At 39.8% G+C, this 21916-nt stretch overlaps 1 protein-coding gene and 1 long non-coding RNA gene across 2 annotated transcripts in view; one reads left to right on the top strand and one right to left on the bottom strand.

Moving 5' to 3' along the window:
- Positions 1-21916, top strand: part of SLC9A2 (solute carrier family 9 member A2) — a 93808-nt gene that overhangs the window by 65456 nt on the left and 6436 nt on the right. Inside the window, exons 6-9 of the mRNA XM_033175587.1 lie at positions 8556-8645; positions 9187-9257; positions 15170-15331; positions 20063-20159. Of these exons, the coding sequence (XP_033031478.1) occupies positions 8556-8645; positions 9187-9257; positions 15170-15331; positions 20063-20159 (420 nt within the window). The remainder of the gene's footprint in view (positions 1-8555; positions 8646-9186; positions 9258-15169; positions 15332-20062; positions 20160-21916) is intronic.
- Positions 5067-21884, bottom strand: LOC117062277. The gene is made up of 3 exons (XR_004428286.1): positions 21824-21884; positions 20195-20384; positions 5067-5925 (listed from the first exon to the last, which is right to left on the bottom strand). It is a non-coding gene; the product is annotated as an uncharacterized LOC117062277 (long non-coding RNA).

The following is a 21916-nucleotide window of genomic DNA, read 5'->3' as shown; positions in this document are numbered from 1 at the left end:
CTCATAACAACTCCATGGAACATAATAACTCTAGGAATCATGGTTTATTATCCCTCTTTTGTGGATGAGGAAAGTGGGGCACTGAAACTGAGGTTAAGTCAGTTTACCAAGTTTGCACAGATATAAAAATGTAGAGCCGAGTCAAAACCTATTTGCTTTTGACCCTGAATAAGGTGTCCAGGAGAGAGCCTGGTGTGTAGCGAGTGCTTAGTATTGTAATGCATCATGATTTTCCTCCTTCCTTCTAGTCATTTCTTCAAAAGACAGTTCATCCTTCATTCATTCATGCCTTCCAACACTGGGGACAGCGAGTCCTCTGGAATCCTGGAGAAGACCCTTTCCTGAGTTAAGATGACCACCTTCTGTTATTGTCTTTATTATCAACACCTTTCTGCTTTTGCACAGTAATATGGGCCAGAAATGGTGACGACTTGCCCTTGGGAAGTAGTGGCAGAGCTGAGAAAAAGTAGATGCAGTCCTCTTTATTTTGGAAGATTCTTCAGTAAGACTATGTGAGAAGTGAGCCAAAGCAGGGCAGAGGATCAACAGAAGGATGACTGCTAACTCTTGTATTGTGTGGAATGTCAGACAGCTTGTGGGGACAGGGGAGGCTGGAAGTCAGGAAGTTCATGTGAGATGGATCACCTGCTCTCAGTGATGTAGGGGCCTGGCTTTCCCTGAGTGTGAAGAGGACAGAAGGAGGATAGATGGGAGGAGAGAGATGAAGGTGGGTAAAGGCTGTGATAGAAAAGGAGAAAGCCTGAAGCAACAAACAGCACAGTTGAGATGTATTAGCCAAATTTGGTATTGTGAACACATCAAGCTAGTCCTCCACTAAGGGAGACATCTGGGGATCATTGTTTAGAGCCTGCAGGTGTAGAGATGTCACTCTTTCCTCTGATGAGGTTTAAGGAGAGTCTGGCCAAGTTCACTTGGATATCCATAGAGAAGAGAAATTGCTGCAGTTCCACTTGTGTTGATATCTTCCTTTTCCTGTTCTCTAACTACCCTTGTGTGAGCGCAGATTGGTGACTGCATGCATATTGCTTGATTCCTTGACTCTGACCACATCCTCTTCCTCCTATTCTCCTACCTACCACTGGTTCTTAAGAGACTCTGAACACACGCACGTGCACAAGTGTGCATGCACACACACACATAAATACACACATACTCCCTTAAGAAAAGATGTCTTTTCCAGAATTCCTCAATAATTAAGGAATTCAGTGAAGGAAGCCTGGAGGGAAATACTTGATGAGATACAAATATAGCAGGAATAACTAATTACAAATCCATGCATAAAATGTTGCCTTTCAAGTAAGAATTATGTATTCTTTTTCAAACGACAGTTTTTATGTTGATGGACCGATTACTAAACTTTAAATATGTTTTTCTCCCCTTATTTTAATATTTTATATGATAAGCTCTTCCAACCTGGTGCTACTGAGTTATAACTATTTTCAAAAATAGGATTTCACACGATGTATGATGCACTATTTGATATCACAGTTTATCAGGAGAATTTTCACATTGTTTGAATCGTGTTGCTCATTAGCAAGTGATGTAGTCCCTTTATGAGGCACACTATCATGTTAGTAGAATATGGTCCTGTTTGGGGAATTTTTTTGTTTTTTGTTTTCTTGAGACAGAGTCTCTCTCTGTCACCTAGGCTGGAGTGCAGTTGCACGATCTTGGTTCACTGTAACCTCTGCCTCCTGGGTTCCAGCGATTCTCCGGCCTCAGCCTCCCTGAGGAGCTGGGATTACAGAAATGCACCACCACGCCCAGCTAATTTTTATATTTTTCATAGAGCTGGGGTTTCGCCATGTTCGCCAGGTTGGTCTTAAACTCCTGGCCTCAAGTAATGCACCTGCCTTGGCCTCCCAAAGTGCTGGGGTTACAAGTGTGAGCCACCACCATGCCCAGCCGTGGAATATTGAATGAGGAAACGATTCTGATTCCTTGGACATTTGAGTTTGTTTTTTTCCAATATGATTGGTAATTTTATTTATATCAAATATAAGCTATTTCTCATGTATTTAAATTATATTCAAAATTGGGGAAGGTGGAGGACAGTTATATAAAGCGCAGTTTTAGAGTCAGGCTATTGTGGGTTGATATTCTAGGCCTGCTTTTTGCAGCCTCTGTGGCCTCGGTTTACTTAGCTGTAAAATCTAGACAATGGTCCAGGCAGCGCAGGGGAAATATATGTATAGAGTATGACACCTGACACAGGGTTTTCACCTCACGAGTTGCCATGTTTAATATACTACATTAAGAAAAGTTGTAACGAGGCCGGGTGCGGTGGCTCACGTCTGTAATCCCAGCACTTTAGGAGGCCAAGGCAGGCAGATCACGAGGTCAGGAGATTGAAACCATCCTGGCCAACATGGTGAAACCCTGTCTCTACTAAAAATACAAAAATTAGCTGGGTGCAGTGGGGTCTGCCTATAATCCCGGCTACTCGGGAGGCTGAGGTGGGAGAATTGCTTGAACCAGGGAGTCGGAGGTTGCAGTGAGCCGAGATTTTGCCACTACACTCTAGCCTGGCGACAGAGCAAGACTCCGTCTCAAAACAAACAAACAAACAAACACAAAAAAAATGAAAGAAAACTTGTAACAAAAGAAAGAAAAAGGTGAGCTCTTTCAATATACTTGTCTTTGGATGGAAAAATGATTAGAGTACAATAATGATTACGTAGTTAATCCCTATGGCAGATCTCAAGAATACCGTAAATGTATTAAGTGGTTATCTAGAAGTCCGTCAAGTGGGAAGGTTAACCAAAATTCAATAGATAGCAGCCTCTTTTGCACATTAGTGATGTAACTTATGTTAAGTCACTGTGCAGAATTGTGAAGCATCTGGGGTCTTATTATACTTGTAAGCTAACAAGTTCGCCTGTTACTATTTCATGAATGCTGCAGAAGACTCCTGAGTCAAAGACAGAGGACGTTTTTGTCCATGACAAAAGCTGGAGCCACGGCCATGTGTTGGTTTGTGTCCGTTTTCCCTACCTCGTTGTCCCATGGGGGCGACACAAGGGACCCATGATGGATGTCTGCACATGTCATGGTCTCGATTGCAGGAGGGGGACACAGAGTTTGGGGATACGTTGCTCTCTCAGAAGGGTGATCTTACTTTATTTCTCAAGAGTACTCATTGCTTGCAACCCTGAGAAATGGCCTAGGTAAAAAAGTAATCAAGGCCTGACAGTCTTGGCATCCTCTGCAAGAACATGTGGGGGTGCTCAGGGGCCACGGTAGAGTAGCCTTCCCCAGCAATTACATGAACCTTTGCTAATTTAGCCTCTCCAACTGGAATGATGCTGCTCACTATTTTATAGACCTTGTGAAGACCCTCAAATGTGCCTTCATTTGTCAAATAAATGGTCATATTTTTTATATATGTACTGTTTAAGAAGGACACAATCTTTGTATTTCATTAACATAGGCCATTATTAGGTGGGGTTCCATAGAATTTAGAATACTGTACAACAATCCTACAATAAAATGAGCAAGATGATCAGGCTTTTTTAAGATGGAACAATGTACGTGAAAAGTTTAGGATGTGAGAGGAAGAGCAGTAAAAGTTCCGTGTGTTTGAAGGAAGGGACATCACGTGCTTAGTTTTGGATGTGTACATTTTGGACATATATATTTGCCTATTAGACATCTAAGTGGATATGTTGGATAGGCAGTTATATATATGAGTCTGAAATTTGGGGGAGAAGCCAGAGTAGGAGATGTAAATTTGGGATTCCTCAAGATATAGTTTTTAACATACATAAGTCTGGAATAAATTTTTGAGGGTGTAAGCATAGAAAGAATATAGAAAAGAAGGCATCTGACAACTGAACCCTGAAACACAGTAATATTTAGAAATCAAGAAAAGGTTGAGGAATCAGCCCAAGAGACTGGAAAGGATGACCACTAAAGGAAGAGAAACATCAGAAGGGGTTACGCAGGAAGGAGAGGAGAGGCCTCTAGCAACTGTGACAAAAGCAGCTGCAAGGTCAGACCAAGTGTGAGTGGAGAGCGCAGCCTTGGATGTAGTGACGCTTTGATGAGTGGCCTCTGCACAAGAGCACTTTGGGTCAGTCAGGAGAACAACACCCCGACTGGCTGGATTCGAGAGGGGAGGGGAGGAGAGAAATGGGGGGCAGGAGATATGGGCAACTCTCTTGAGGTTTCTTAGAGAAAGGAGGTAGTGGCCAGAGGTGGGTATCTGTCATAGGATGGCTTTTGTTTCTGATTTTCAAAGATGGGAGCACGTTTGGAGACTGATGGTACAGGAGAGAGGGAGATCCTGATCAGCAAAGAGAAAGCTGGAGTTTAGGGGAGAGACGGACAGACATAGAAGGGGAAATCAATGTGTGGCATGGAAAGTACTAAATGAGAGACACACAGATGGGGACTGTGAACAGCTACTGCCACGCTTTAATGCTTCTCACTCCACCTATCCCATTCTAAGATAAACACTGTTTGTGAAACAGAATTTATGATCTCTGTGACCAAGTGTGTGATGTGAGAAAGATCTTCCATAAGACAGCATAGCAGCGACAGTGATTTTTTTTTTTTTTTTTTTTTGAGGCAGAGTCTTGCTCTATCGCCCAGGCTGGAGTGCAGTGGCCAGATCTCGGCTCACTGCAAGCTCCGCCTCCCGGGTTTTACGCCATTCTCCTGCCTCAGCCTCCCGAGTAGCTGGGACTACAGGCGGCCGCTACCTCGCCCGGCTAGTTTTTTTTTTTTCTGTATTTTTTAGTAGAGACGGGGTTTCACTGTGTTAGCCAGGATGGTCTCGATCTCCTGACCTCGCGATCCGCCCGTCTCGGCCTCCCAAAGTGCTGGGATTACAGGCTTGAGCCACCGCGCCATGAAAATTGTTTCTGCAAGTTTTTCTGGAAATTACCTGCTAAATCAGCAAGGAAATATAAGGCAGTTTCTCTCTCCCCTGTCCTTTTTATTTTGCAAATATTAATTCCAAACACACACACACACACACACACACACACAAGAACTCATTTTCTTCAAAAAAAAAAAAAAAAAAGATGAGAAGAATGCTTATGACACTCACATCGCAGTTGTATTATTTTTTGTTTGTTTGTTTTCCCCTCTGATATAAATGGGAGCTGGGAGATGCTGGGTGGGAGGAAAGCAGAGATGGAACAAGATGCAAAACAAATCATTCTCTCCGTTACTCTCCCTGCTCCTGCTGTTACATGATTCTCCCAGGCAGGCCTGACCCTCAGAGGTGGTGTTTAGTATGTATGCCAAAGTGAATGAACGGGTGAAAATTTAACTTGTATTTGCAAATATTTCTATTGGTAGTTTGATGAAGAGCTAAGGTTTTTTTTTTTGTTTTTTGTTTTTTTTTTGTTTTTGTTTTTGTTGTTGTTTTTTTTTAATCCTGTATGGATGGTAGCAAGCTATTTTATTTTTCTAAGCCTTATCGGATTATTCCCTGGGTGATCTAAATTAGAAATTTTCTAATGTGGGTAAAATAAGGTGCTTTCTTGGTATTTTGTATTTCTTTCTCCTTCCCAACCAGACACCCAGGCTCCTAGAATATAACATCCAGTGTTGGGGGCTTACTGTGGCATACACAGATGTCACATACTCTGCCTGAGAAATAGATGGATTGAAGAAGGAAGGAAAGTAAGAATGGAGGGAGAGGAAGTAAGGCAGCCTTCACCAAATAATTCTTATTGAGCATGACATGACCACTGCAGGCAATTCAAAGAGAAAAAAGGGCGCCTATTAAAAGAGACTGTATATACAAACACATGCTGTTATAAGCTTTATGATTACAAACATAAATATATTATGCTTTCAGAAACTTGAGTTGATGGCGTGGTAGGCTACACTTTCTTCCTGGAGTTGATCAGTTGTGATTTATTTATGGTAGTGCCTTCACTTCCAGATCATCTGTAGGGTGGAAGGAATCAACATATGGACTGGGGTAAGCCCTGGGTCCTTTCTTTATTTCATGTCCTGTATTTACAAAGACTGGTCACTCACTTATTACTTACTAAATGAACACTGATAGGACAAGAGCATGTGAAACAGCAGCTTGTGTCTTTAGAACACATTACAGAGTTTTAAAAGTTACATTGATTTTGTCAACTTTTCCTTGAGCTATTATTAAACTAGTGGCTTCATGGAATCTGGAACTTGGTGAAATCTCCCATCTCTGAGAACCACATGTTTACACCCGTTTTCATTTACATCAGTTAGAAATGACAGAACATGTGTTCACTGGAAAACTGCTGTTACCTTTTATGTTATCTCAAAGTGGTAGACTGAAATACAAATAGAACCCAAGATGTGTTTTATACCAAATTTGGTCAAAATCGGTTCACACTTCAGAAAGTTAAATGAAAATTAAGCTGAAAAATGCCCAGAGCTAGACTGATGGAAAAAAACCAATCACCTCCTTTAAAAAATGGATGTGTGTGTGTGTGTGTGTGTGTGTGTGTAGTGGGTATGTGTGTGTGTGTGTCTCAGTCAGTTTGTATTATCAAAAGCATTCTTAGAGACTGAAAGACATGAGGAGAGATGAGATGAAAGTCAAATGCATGGCAGGGAACGTCCCCCTATATAGCTACCCTCTGTCCCCGAAATCCTAACAACGCTTCCTACCCATGATCCTTCCTGCCAGGAAGTAGTGGCCATCCGCCCACCAAGCAAGAAACTTGGGAATCTTGACCCTCACCCCTCCTCACCTGCCCTATTTTGTGCCAGTATTGCATTACTTTTAAGTATATTCACTGACAGTTCATTTTGATGTCTGTAAGTTCCCTTTCAGTCTCCTTTTTCTAAAATCTTCTGGTTACGTTTACTTTTCCAGGTTAATTTAAAATCAGCCTCTGATTTATGTTATGGTAAAAATCTTCAGGAATATGTCACTGGAATTGCATTGTCGATACATGTTAGTTGAGAGAAAACTGTCATTACAATATTGTTATCCTGTCTAGAGAATTATGTTTTTTTTTCTGATATCTCAAAATGTCCTTAATCTTCTTCAGTTAAATTGTATACTTCTCCTTGTAAAGGTTTTGTGCATTTATGATAGGGTGTCATACATATATAGAGATAATGGATGGTATATATATATATGCATATTTAGTATCTATATAGAATACTAGTATATTATATAACATATTATTAGATACTAGTATCTACTTAGTAGATACTAGTATCTACTAGTATGTTATATATATATATATACACACACACTCTCTTTTTATATGTTTTTTCATTGCTATTGTGTAGGCATTTATTCTGTTACATTTAAAAATTAACATCTGGGATGGAATTTGTGTTAGTCACTGTACCAAATTTTCTTGTTATTTTTAAATGAAAAGATATTATTTCAGGTTTTTTAGGACAAAAAGTCAATCATCCAGGAGCAACAAAAACTTTGTCACTCCATTTTCAGTACTTATTCATCTAGCTCTTCATCTGTCTGTTCTTCTCAGTTGACTGGGACACGCAGAACTGTGCTGAAGAGAGACAGAGAGCTGAACAGAGACAGAGACAGAGCATCCTTGTGTTATTTCTGGCTCTAACAGAAATGCTTGTAATGTTTCATTTTTAAGTGATATGTTCACTATTGATTTCTGGCATATGTCTTTGTCACATTAAGGAATTTTTCTCCTCCTAGTTTACTGAATGAAGAGCTGATCGTTCTCCACGTTTCCCGAGTTCACCCATGAACATGCCCAGACTGGCCGCAAGCCCCCTCTCACTTTGCTGTGCTGTGGTCTCCACTGGGATATGCTTCCAGCATCTCCACCACTGCCTGCCAGTGTCTCCTCTGCTCCAAGCTTTCTTTGACCTGCTTCCTGTGCTAGCCCAGTCATCCCTCTTCTGCTTATTTTGTAACTGTTTTCGGAAGTATCTGACTTTGTATAAGACTACAAAGTCCTAGAACCCAGGTCCTTAACTATTCATCATTGGGTTCCAAATGCCCAAGACCCTGACACTTGTGCAGTGGAAACTCAGTGAAAATTGTTTTTATAAATGAACAAATGAAGGAGTCATTGATAAGTTTTCTATGGATAATATAACAAGTAGGTGATTCCTGTGAACTGGATAATACTTTATTATTATTACTATTATTATTATTTTGATAGAGACGGAGTTTCACCATGTTGCCCAGGCTGATCTTGAACTCCTGGCCCCAAGTGATCTGTCCACCTCAGCCTCCCAAAGTGCTGGGATTATAGACATGAGCCACTGTACCTGGCCTGCTTTATTAATTTTTGTAATTATTTTCTCTGCTTCTTCCATTTTGTTTTTGTTTTTGTGAGGACATGGTCCTTTGAAAATATGCCAGCTATTTGAAAAGAAGGAAAAATTAACAAAAAGTTACATTTACTGTGTTAAATCTTGGTAGCTGAATATCTTTTGTCATTGCTTATCAAAGCGTAGGAGAGGTTACCCTTGAATATTAAAATGTAGTTTATAAAAAATTTATATTAAAATATTTATATTAAACCATTTTTAAATTGTATAAATATATATTAAACGCTTAAATTGTGTTTCCTGTTCAGGGAATAACTATTCGACCACTGGTGGAGTTTCTTGATGTCAAGAGGTCCAATAAGAAACAACAAGCTGTCAGTGAAGAAATCTATTGTCGGGTAGGTGTTAAGAAAGTGTAATACCTTTAATGATAAAGGAAAAATATTTGAATTAGTCAGACAGCTTGGTACCAAGTTGTCCATTTCCTGAAGAAGAAAGGAATGGCAGGGTGAGAGGGAGGAGACCCTGAAGAGGGAATGTGCTCAGGGAGTATAGAATAGATATGGACCCACAGTAACTTCTCCAGCTTAGCTTGCTAAACTCCTGCATGAGCAGAGAGACAAGAAGTCCCCTCTTTTTACTTCCTTCAGCCTGGAAATGTTCCTACTGGGAAATTATTACCATATTTCATACTTTTCAAAATTATTAACAAACTGTTATAGGTGAGCAAAATAATCGAAGACTTATCTAATACTGACATGACAAACATTTCATCAATTTGTTTGAAAATGAACTGTTTTATTGCTTTTGGTAATAAATAATAAACAAATAAGAAGCAAAAGCCATGAAGGTCTTTGGAGTTTAGAAATGATATAAGTAGAGTGAAAATTATTGATTTCGGGTAAAGACTAATCCGTTTGCCTGCTTTTTCTGTTTTAGTTGTTCGATCATGTGAAGACTGGAATTGAAGACGTTTGTGGACACTGGGGTCACAACTTTTGGAGAGACAAGTAAGAAGGTCTTATGCCATTGGGTTATGAAGTGGCCCAGGATTACTCTGAAAGCAGGACTTACTGATTTGTATTATTTTTTAATTGGAAATCTTTCCTGTGTTGTACCATAGTATGTCCTCTAAGATAAAGTTCAGCTATAATAGAGATGTAGAATAATAGTAGCTTAAACAAGGTAAAGCTTAGTTCCCACTTCTGTAAATAGCCAGAGATAGGCAATTTACATTTAATAGATGAGTTTTACTCCAAGACTCCCCAGGGTCTGAGGACCCTCTGTCTAGTCGATCCACTAAGAAGTAGCCTTCATTTCCAAGACTGCCTCTTGAACCACAATGGCTGCATCAATATTAGCCATTAGAGGCAGCAAGAAGGATGAAAGATGATGAGGAGACAAAGCATATGTGCTATTAATAGCTGCCTTCTAACTGAAACCATCAGAAGCTGCCACATGATTCTTCTGATGATTGGCTTGGACTCAGTCATGTGGCCATTCCTCTCTGCAAAGAGGACTGAGGATTGCGATCTATTTGGCTGAAAACTAGGGCTTCCATTACTATCCATTTTGCCACACATGGTGCAGGACTTTGTCAAATGCAGAGATTTGATGTAAACATCTAAGGATGTAAACAGATGAGCAGAAATAATATATAGCTAAAATTACCTGAAAAATTACATACATTTATATAAATGCATATACACACAGGCGCGCACACACACATACACACACACACAAACACACAGAGTTTACCACTCTGTAAAAGGCTCTGTGTTGGATAAATACCATTCAGTACTGGTCTTCAAGGATCTTAAAGTTGAAGTGGAGAAGGTAGACTAGACAGGCAGAATTAGATGCATGCTTTAATATAAACTGAGAAACAGCGTTATGGGTCGAGAAGTTAGGGCCAATTCTGACAGCAGAGCTAGGAGCAGTGGGATAGAGAAGCCAGCCCCCATCTGCTAGTGGGAGCTTATCACGTACCTCTCTTCCTGACTGCACATTTGGCACTGTCCAGAGTGGTTGCTTGAATCAGGACTTGTATCATGGAACTGACAAATGCTACAAATCAAGGCCCTTTGTTTTCACAGAGCAATTTGTTAAACATTTATTAGCACATCACGGGCTAGGCGAGACTTTTGAAGGCAGCATTTAAGCTAATCCCTGAAGACAGAAGGACACGTTTTAAACTATATTTGGTAGATCCCTCTTGTTTTATTTTTCTTAACTTGCTAACAGAATTTTTTCCCTCCATTGCTAATTTATATTAAATTTACTAACCTACCAATGTCTGCAACTTAATACAAGGGAATTTTTTAGTGTTTCCTGTTTGCTCATATATGCTGGCATAATACTGGGCTACATAAGAAGTATAAGCCATAGACTCAGGCCTGAAATTCTGTAATATTATAGACACAACAAAACAATCACAAAGCAAGCAGACTCCTGTGTGTGTGTGTATATATATGTGTGTGAGAGAGAGACTATTAGGTAATATAATGAGTGACAGAGACTTTCAGTGCTAGAACAACCTTTACAAGCTTTACAACACTGTTTACTAATGTAGACAGGGCCCTGGGACTCAGCCTTACTATATAATGAAAGGAAAAAGATTTTGTTTGTATGGAGAGCATGCCCAGTTAGCTACACGGGAACACAGGGTAATAAAATTAAGCAAATTATATTCTCCATTATAAAACTATTTTTAAATGGCCATTTCTCATGGGAAGTATGCCCTTTTCTGGAGGCAGGTGGTAGACCAGAGATCCTATACATCTGCCCTATGACCGTGGGACCCTCCTAGCATGGAGGAGTCCCCGTCTGTGCCAAGTCAGTGGAACAGACCTTTTTGCCTCTCTTCTCCACTGTTTTCATAGCAATGCCTATTTTCTGCCTACCTTGTTCCTTTCAACCCAACCACTTTCCTCCCTTTCCTTAGCATCCCCTCAGTAATTTCCTGAAATGACATATGAGAGGCGTAACCCAGAACAGCTGGCTCCCTTTCCAAAGTGAATGTTAGGTTCAAAATGTCTACTGCTGCTCTGCCTCCCACATGGGGGAATAGAGATTGGCCCTGCACAGTAATCAGGCCACCTGGTCCTGGGGCACTGTCAGAAGAATGAAGAGGTAGATGCTGTGGTCATGTGGGTTTGGTCTGGAACTCAGGAGAAGAAATGTCAGAGAAAGTCTGGCTACGTCTGTCTTTCAGGCAGAGACATTATCTCTGGGGTCCGTGAGTCTGCCCTAGGCACACATCCAAAGGCTGCCAGACTAATTGGCTGTAAGTGCCAAAGATGAGAGCGCCAACCTTGCCCCATGCCTGAAAGGTAATGTTACGTGGCTAGCATTTGCCACTGCAGTGGATACACTTCTTTTAATAATTTTGAAAGCATTGATATATTTCCGTGCACAATTTTTCTCCAGGAAAATTTCTAAGTTTCCAGGATTGTCAAAGGCACATAGGTAGAGCAGGGAAGTGGGTGCAGTGGGATGTGGTGCTGACACAGGACATTTTAAAAATGAGTTCTGCTGAGATCACATCCTTGGTGATTGTTAATGTTACTAAAAATCAGCATCAAAAAGAAGCGATTGTTTCAGGCATATTGAGTGTCCTTCCCTTTTCTCTGGAATCCTTATGCTGTGGATTTCCAGTGGTTCTGCCAGAGAATTCTTGAGGCATTTGATCCTTTGAGAATGAAATGAAGGGGGATACAGTAGGGACCCTTCTCAGTCTTGGCACAAGCAATGTAATGATGGTGAAATAGAACACCTATGTTTAGCTTAGCAGAGAAATGAAAGGTGTGGGACTGAAGCAAGGAAAACACACTATCCCTACACGAAATAGAGCAGATGCCATTGTCCTTGGTGCTTGTTCTTCCTTTTACTTCTCTCTAGTGAAAAGCTAAAACAACAACAATAATAAAAGTTTTAAAAGGTGTGTTGCTGCCAGGAGTCCTGGCCCAATGGGCCTAACATAAAACTCCAATTAAAAGTAGAAAAAAGTAGACCCAGTCTTTAGTGGCCAGCCAAAAAGAAAGCACATTCAGGATGGCTCTTCGTTAATTACTCAGAGCCCTCTAGTATTTAGAACAAAGGACTACCAACAAGAATGTGGGTTAACACTGATGCCTTTCACGGCACAGGTGTGTCTATAAACCGCCTTGGACTTGTGGTGACCAAGTAGTAGTACACTTAATTCTTTCTCAACAAATATTTATTGCATGTTGCTTCACTTATGTATTGGCATTATAATGTTGTGTAACAAACCATCCCCAAAACTCAGCTGCTCAGAACACGTCATTATTAATAAAGCGCATGAGTCAAGAGGCTGATTGGGCTCGGCCAGTTGGGGCTGGGCTTGTTCATGTGCTCCAGTGGGTTGGCTGGCTGCCAGCTGATTCTGGCTGGACCTATCGGGTGTGACTGGGGTGAGGTGACTCTGCTCCATGTGACAGTCACCTTTGTCCTGGGACTAAGGAGCCACTCTGCATATTTTTCTAATAGTGATTGTTGAAGCACAAGATGTAAGCCTCCATGTGCAAGCCCAGGTTAAGCCACTGCTTCTTTCATTGTGTCTGCTAATAGCCCACTGACCAAAGCAAGGAACATTATTGAGCATGCTGGCAAGGAACAGGACAAAGCAAGTCATCTAGGCCATGGTGGAAGGCCATTGCCAAGTAATAAGGCAGAGGGTGTGGATACAGGGAGGACTTGGGACCAAATGATTCATTCTACCACATGTGCTTATAGTGTGCCAGGCACTGGTGATATGGAAAAAAAAAAAAAAACTCTGCCCATGTAGACCTTACATTCTTGTGCCAGGAGACAGAAAGTAAGACAAGTAAATTGTATGTCATGCTAGAAAGTGGTAACTACTATGGAGAAAAATACATCTGGGCAGCAAGATGGGGACTGCTGGGAGAGGAAGGCTGTGAGCAATTCTAACAGGATGGATAGGAAGGGCACTTTTGAGAAAATGATTGTCAAGGAAAGACTTAAAAGAAGTGTAAAGAGTGAGCCCTGCAGGTATCTGGGGAAAAGGATTCCTAGTAGAAGGAATAGTAAGTATAAAGACTCAGAAATGGGAGCACTGCTGGTAAGTCTCTAATACAGGAAGGACACCAGTGAGGCTGCAGCTAAGGAAGAGGGGCACAGTACCAAAAGGGGCAGACCCAGACTGTGTAGGAAGTCACAGGGCATTGTAGTTGCACCCAAGGAAGATGCAGAACAGTTACATCATTGGACATATTTTAACAGGAGCACTTGGGCTTCTGTAGAAATGCAATGGTGGAAGCAGGAATGCCAATTAGGTGCTCACTACCAGAATCCGGTGAGAGAGCATGATGTCTTGGACCAGGGTGATAGCATTAGATGGGGTGGGAGATGGCTGGATTTTGTATATATTTTGATGGTGGAACCAACAGAAATTGCTGATGGAGCAGAGATTTGGAGTACTGGTCTGCTAGGGCTGCCATAACCAAAGTACCACAGATTGAGTGGCTCAACGGAAATTGTCTCATCATCCTGGGGGCTGGAAGTCAGACATCAAGGTGTCAGCAGGGCTCACATCTTCTGAGGGCCATGAGGGAAGGTTCTGTTGTGCGCCCCTCTGCTTGGCTTGTAGATGGCTGTCTCCTCCCTGCCTCTTCACATCATCTTCCTTCTCTCTGTATGTCTTGGAATCCAAATCTCTTCTCTTTGTAAGTACACCAGTCATTTTGGATTTGGGCCCATTTCGATGGCCTCATCTTAATCACTTCGGTAAACACTAGATCTTCAAATGTGGTCACAGTCTGAGCTACTGGGGATTAGACTTTAACATCTGAATTTTTGGCGGGACACAATTCAGCCCATAACATAGAACATGAGAAAAGTAGAAGAATCCCGGATGACACCAGGATTTTTGACCTGGTGGAGTCATCATTCGCTGAGATGGGAGGACTCTGGCAGAATATCAGTTCAGTTGGAATATGTTAAATTTGAGATGCCCTACAGCTATCCAACTGCAGATGTTGAGTAAGTAGTCAAAAGCTCATATCTGGGGTTTGGCCAAGAGGTTGGAGCTGGAGATACAAATGTGGGGGTCATTGGCATAGAGATGCTATTAAAAGCTAGGAGACTGGGCAAGATGGTGATGGGAGTGAGTGGCGGTATGAAAGAGGACCGAGAACTGAGGCCCAGAGCACTCCCACATTAGGAGGTCAAAAGAAAAAAACAAAACTGAAAGGGTGGGAAAGAGGTTGGGGTACCCCAGGGTGGTATCCTGGAAGCCAAATGAAGACAATAATTTAAACAAGTGAGGGCAGGAAACATGAGGATTCATAATTGTCCACTGCAATTATATCATGTGGTTCACTGACCACTTTGATAAGAGTAGCTTTAATGCAGTATTGAAGCAATGTGAATGTTCAAGAGAGAATTAGAGGAGAGGAATTGGAGAAAACAAACAGTGATAACGTTTCTGAGCAATTTTGCTAAAAGCAGAAGTAGAGAAATGGTAAAGAGAGAAATATATGTATTTTAATCTGTAATTAGTGAATACTAGGTTTATGTGCATCAGGGTCATATATAAAAATGCAGCAGTATGTGTCATATATACATATATGTGTATGTGTATATATACATATATGTGTATGTATACATACCTATATTATATATACATACACATACATGCATATCTATGTATATACACACATACATGCATATGTGTATGTATATACATACACGTACATATGTATATATACACATACACATTTATACAGGTAGGCACCTACTAAATATATAAAATGACCAGATTAGCTAAATGCTGCTACTAAGTATTTTCCTGGGAATGGTGGAAATGACTTTATTGGTAAAAACAACAACTATTTTCTTCGTCAATCCAGTATTAATTTATTGAAAGTTTCTTTATTTACAGGTTTAAAAAGTTTGATGATAAATATCTGCGGAAGCTTTTGATTCGGGAAAACCAACCAAAGTCAAGCATTGTATCTTTATATAAAAAGCTTGAAATAAAACATGCCATTGAGATGGCAGAGACTGGGATGATAAGTACTGTCCCTACATATGCATCTCTAAAGTAAGTATGTTCTTGCAAAATAAAAGTTAGTATTAATTACTATTTTTTAAATTAATTTTTAATGTAATTAATGTAATGTAATGTAATGTAATTTTTTAATGTAATTAATTACTATTAATTACAATGCAATACTAAATATGCATTGATAGTATTTTGAAACTATTACTTTTTGTAATAATTTTGAAAAATTGACCCAGGCCAGGCGCAGTGGCTCACTCCTGTAATCCCAGCACTTTGGGAGGCTGAGGCAGGCAGATCACTTGAGGCCAGGAGTTCAAGACCAGCCTGGCCAACATGGTGAAACCCTGTCTCTACTGAAAATACAAAACTTAGCTGGGCATGATGGTGTGCACCTGTAATACCGGCTACTCAGGAGGCTAAGGCACGAGAATCACTTGAACCCGGAGGGCAGAAGTTGCAGTGAGCCGAGATTGTAGCACTGCACTCCAGCCTGGGTGACAGGGTGAGACTCTGTCTCAAAAAAAAGAAAAACTGACCTGTGCCCTAGAGAGATGTCTTAAGATCTCACAGCAGAATGAGACACTGGTTAAAATATGAAAGCTTAGAAATGTGTATGTTATGTTATGTTATGTTATGTTTTATGTCCTGTTTTGTGTTATGTTATTTTAGACGCTTGAGAGAAACAAGCTTAAATTACCCAGGGAGGAAAACAAGATTATAAAGAGCCTTAAACTGCTTCTATGAATTTTCCTAAACAATGTCTGGCAACTGATAAAGAATAACCAAACGTATGAGTAGACAAGAAAATGTGATTTAGGCTGGGTGCGGTGGCTCACGCCTGTAATCCCAGCACTTTGGGAGGCTGAGGCGGGAGGATCACAAGGTCAGGAGATCAAGACCATCCTGGCGAACACAGTGAAACCCTGTCTCTGCTAAAAATAAAAAAAAATTAGCTGGGCGTGGTGGTGGACGCTATAGTCCCAGCTACTCAGGAGGCTGAGGCAGGAGAATAGTGTGAACCGGGAGGCAGAGCTTGCAGTGAGCCGAGATAGCGCCACTGCACTCCAGCCTGGGTGATGAGCAAGACTCCGTCTCAAAAAAAAAACAAAAACAAAAAAAGAAAATGTGATTTAAAACATTAAGAAAAAGAAACAAAATAGTTGTAACAGGCATAACGGGATTTCAGATAACTGAATTATCAGACAGAGACTTTTAAAGTATAAAATGTGTGTGTCTGTGTCTGTGTCTGTGTATGTTTAAGGAAAGAAAACGACATTGAAAGTTTTGGCAATATCATGGAGATTATTAAATGGAAACTCTTGAGCTACAAATAAAGTAACTGACTTTATGATCTTATTTGATGTGTGTAGCAGCAGATTAGATAGAGTTAATGAGAGAAATGCTTAATTAGAAAACAGGTAAGAGGGAAATAACCAAAATAAAGAAAAAGAGAAAAATACAGAAAGCTACATATTGAGTGCAAAACAGATAAATTAAAGACAATATTACTAAAAGAAAAGAAATAATATTGTACAATTTTAAATTTTCTTCAAGCTGATATTTGGATTCAATGATGTCATTCAAAATCCTAGGGGATGTGTGTGTGTGTGTGTGTGTGTGTGTGCATGTTTAGATCAGTTGGTCCTAAAGTTTTAATGGAAATACAAAAAGTCAAGACAAATTTGAAGATGTACAGACTTAGAAGGTTTACACTATTACATAACAGGATAAAGTATAAAGTTACATGATTAAAACAATATGATATTGGAACAGGACAGATAAGCAAGCCAGTGGAACAAAATAGTTCAGAACAGACCCACCATTATATGGAAACTTGATTAATGACAAAGTTTACAGAACAAGCAGTGGGGGAGAAAAGATGCCTTGAATAAATGGTTCTGATCAATTAGGTATTCCTATGAAAATAAAATGAAATTAACCACTGCCTCACACTATCAAGTCAAGGTATATTGTAGATCTGAATGTGAGAAGTGAAACAATAAAGCTTTTGAAGATTCCGTAGGAACATACATTAATGTTGTGATAGGAAATTACTTTTTTTAAACAAGCTCCAAAAAGCACAAGCTATAAAGGAAAAGATTGATATACTGAACTGTATTAAAATCATGAGATTTTGTTTATCCCAATACATCCTTAAAGGGGTGAAAAGGCAAATCACAGACTGGGAGAAGATACTTGCCTCACATAACTGACAAAGAGCTATGGGAGAAAAGACAATCCTATAGAACAATGAACAAGGAACTTATTCAGACACTTGATAAAACAGGATATGCAAATGGCAAATAATCATGTGTGTTCTAAAAAACATGCATGTGAATATTCATAGAAGCATTGTTTGCAATATCCAAAAATTGGAATTTAGCCAAATATACATCAACAACAAAATAGATGAACTGTGGTATACTTATACCATGGAATATTATACAGCAGTGAAACTGAATGCATTATAGCCATATGCAATAACATAAATGAATCTTCAGCATAATGCTCAGGAACAGAAGCTAAATGCAAAAGACTATGTATTATACTGTTTCATGTATGTAAGGTTTAAGTTCAGGCACAGTGAATCTATGACATTAGAAGTCAGAAAAGTTATTGCTGTTGGCAAAGAGGGAGAGAATTAGTGATTGGTAGGAGGAACACGAAGTAGTTTGTGGGATTCTAGTGAATGTTCTGTTTCTTGACTTGAGCAGCGGTTGCCTAAGTATGTTCACTTCCCTGCACATATAAGATTCATGTAGTTTATATTACATTTTATAAAAAATTGTTTAAGTATAAACAAGGATATAGTCGTACACTTGTCACTAGATATATGCAAAAATATTTTGGTAAGAATTTGGTGGGCACATTATATAAGAAAATGAGATATCAAAAAGATAGATTGTTACTTAATGACCTCTTATATTCCTTCCGACTCTGAAAATATGTGAATTAACTTTGATGATCAAAAAAAAAAAAAAAACTTGACTAGAAAGTGGGACAGCCGTCTAAACAACACCACCTTTCCCTGAGAAAATGCTTCTCATAAACCATCTGAGCAATTGAGAGGAGGCAAAAATGAATCATCCAACTCTAGAGAAGTCTGTCCCACTGAAGCATCAGTTCTCTGTTTGCTCCTCTCTGTGCATCCATTACCCATTGTGCACCAGGTTTTTGTACCCCAGTAATTACTTTCATGATTGGTTCACAGCAATGCTAAATTTGCATTGAAAAATATAAGAAAACTATGCTCTTTAATTTCTGTGTCCTCAGTGCCTCTTCTAGAAGACTTGCATTTATGCATATTAACCTTCCCGGCTTTAATTTGTTTTCTTGATTTTTCTTTTCTCTTTATTTTCTCGTACTACTTATTTTTGTAGCCTGCCTCAAACCCTTTTTGGAAGGAGTTAGAATAAAAACATAAATGCAGTCCCAATGGTCATTCTTTGCGGTGGTTACATTCCATAAAGTAGCCTCAAATACTGATATGCAAATACTGAATGCTTTTTTTTTTTTGAGGCAGAGTCTTGCTCTGTCACCCTGGCTAGAGTACAATGGTGTGATCTCGGCTCACTGCAACCTCCCCCTCCTGGGTTCAAGAGGTTCTCCTGCCTCAGCCTCCTGAATAGTTGGGATTACAGGCACCCACCACCACACCCGGTTAATTTTTGTATTTTTAGTAGAGACTGGGTTTCACCATGTTGGTCAGGCTGGTCTTGAACTCCCAACCTCAGGTAATCCAGGCATGAGCCACTGTACCCGGCTGCAAATACTGAAACATTTTTCTATGGGGACATACAAGGTTAGGTTCCTTTGAGCCTCTGGTCACAAAATTTTCATCAGCCAATCAATATGTAACCTATTTTATGTGTGTTTATGTTTACAGACACCTTATTTAATATATATTGCTAATTCATTGACATTGAATTCATGGTCAAGAACACTACAAACTCATGTATGACCAAGCTTACTTAACACATGTTCTCCGTAAGGCACATCACAGGCTTCTTGTACTTAGGAACTCTAGACAGCACTTCAGCAATGCCTGGGGGCCATTTAAAGCAGCAGAATCACCAATAAATGACATAAAAATATAAATAATCATATCACTAAATAGACTGTGAGAAGGACATTATTTACAGTACGAGAGTGGAAACAAGCAGATGTCTCCTTGTTCAACATCTTCAGGGAAAGTGTGTAAAATGACTCAAATTTTTTGTCACTCTCCATATGTCTGTGAATAACTGCAAAAATACTGAAATTCTGATATTGGGTTTATAAATCAATAATAGCAAGTAGGTGACTTCATGATTATTGAACCCACAAATGAGGATTGACTGGATATACATACATGTTATAAATGGTGTGTCTGCAAATATTTATGATGAGGTTTTTAAAATATGAAAACTTAATGGTAAATTGAAGTCAATCAGGTTTCTGTTGGAGAAAACTATTCCATTTTACTTTATTTATGGAGTGTTAGAAATAATAAAGTGATGTAGCATTATAAGCCATTGTAGTTTTTCTTCCTTGAAAATATAATGACATGAATAGACTCTGAAAACTTGTGAATTGTTAAACTTGCCATGAATGATTTTGAAACTGAAATAAGAGTTACAGAATTTGGAATTATTTTAAGTTACTGAATAATCCCCAAGGGCTATTTTTAAAACTGAAGACTCGTCTTAAATACTTATCGCTCTAAGGAAGAAAATCAATGATTCTAATATTTGTTGAAAGGTAAAATATTCTTTTTCTAAACTTTCACAGTGATTGTCGTGAAGAAAAAATAAGGAAGGTCACATCTGGTGAAACTGATGAAATTCGAGAACTCCTATCAAGAAATCTCTATCAAATCCGTCAGCGAGTGAGAATAATTTATGTAGCAAAATATTTACTTACTGTTGGCTAACAGGATGCCTTTCGGTTTTGTGCTGTAATTGGAGACTGCACCATGACATTGGGCTCAGCAGGTCCCATGCTGGGCATCTTCTCTCCTTCTGCTTCTCTCCACCCCGCTTCAGGGTCCTACTATCCTCCTGGACACCATGGCTGAAGCCTTGGGGTCCCCTGGGAGTTCTGCTGCTGTGGTCTTGGATATAAAGAAATACACATGTAGACTAATTTTAAAGAAATGAATTGATTGCTGTTTGTTTTAAAGAAATAGTTTTATAGCTTAGACTTTTAAAATGGATCTCACCCTCCTTGCTGTTTATAAAGTGCTATAGTTTCTTCTCTCCTGAGTCACTTCTTTCACTTCGTTTCCATTGTTAGCACCTTATTCTAATAATTTGCTAACAACACAGCTAAGGAATAGAGAGTGTCCTCAATTTTCCAAGCCTCATTTCAGTGTGTTGCATGCGTTAACTCATTTAATCCTCCAATGAGTGGTAGGTGTTACTGCTGTCACCATTTCACAGATAAAGATATTGAGGCACAGGGAGGTGAAGTGGCACTCGGGCCACACAGCTTGTCAGGAGTCCTCCTCATTCATGTGGGGGTGTTTCAGCAGCTTCTTAGCTGGTCTCCCCACAGGGTGTCCCCATTCCATCCATATGACTCTTACCTGACCCTTTTTCCTACAGTACCTTTTAATTTAAAATGAAACAAAACAATAGTTGTGGCTCCCAAGCTAAACTATTCGTTGAAAATTTGGACTCTATTTCCAAGTTCCACTTTATCTAACCATATGTCCACATCTCCCTCACCCATCTGCTCCCTGAAACACCCAGGGAGTGAGAGGTTCTGTTTTTGTACTTTGGCCCAAGTGGATTTCTCGCTGTCCCCTGGGAGCATCTCACACCTTCCTGTCAGCTGGTCCAAAGCCTCCAGTTTTGAAGGCTCCCCCAATGGCCACCATATTATTCCCATCCTGTGGTTAAATGGAATAGCACTTGGAGCTTATACTGTACCATGTAGTTGCAGCACTTATTTCCATGATTTTGTATAATTGGGTTAGCCTTAGATGCTCAATGAGATGGTAAACTCCTCAAGGCAGGAATGAAGACTTGTGCTGTGTTATGTTTACATCTCTCAGTAGAACCTAATATATTTCTGGACATGGGGATATTCCCAAGAAGTACATGTTTATTTTCTCAGAAATGAATTTAATTATTATTTATGATTTATTTTAGGAAACACATTTTGATATAGCCTATAAAACTAAAAGCGGATGCCATGTACAGCCCTAGTTTAGGAATTTTATTTTTCAAACACTGGAATGTAATCATTGTGGGGAGCGTCACCAGCTCTCTTCATGTGACAACCCAGTTGAAAAAAGGGAACATTCTGAAGTTAATCAGAAGGGCATGGCACCACCAAGTGGCTCAAAGTGGTTTGTTTTTAACGTCAGTAATTCCTATTCCAAAGAGACTGTAGCATGGTGACTTGTATTTTATTTCCAGATGTTAATGATGGCTAAATACCTACAAGAGATGTCAAGGTATTCTCATTTATGAAAATCACACTTTTCAATGAAAAACAAACCTTATGATCTGACTTTTATCGAAGGATGAACTATGTGGCACATACCTGTAATACCAACTCGGAAGGCTGAGGTGGGAGAGTTGCCTGAGCCCAGGAGTTGGAGGCCGCAGTGAGTTATGAGCGCCACTGCATTCCAGC

Source organism: Trachypithecus francoisi, unplaced genomic scaffold, assembly GCF_009764315.1.
Source record: "Trachypithecus francoisi isolate TF-2019V2 unplaced genomic scaffold, Tfra_2.0 Lachesis_group17, whole genome shotgun sequence".
NCBI lineage: Eukaryota > Metazoa > Chordata > Mammalia > Primates > Cercopithecidae > Trachypithecus > Trachypithecus francoisi.
Note: the sequence above shows the minus strand (reverse complement) of the source record. Positions and strands in the feature narration are given on the sequence as shown.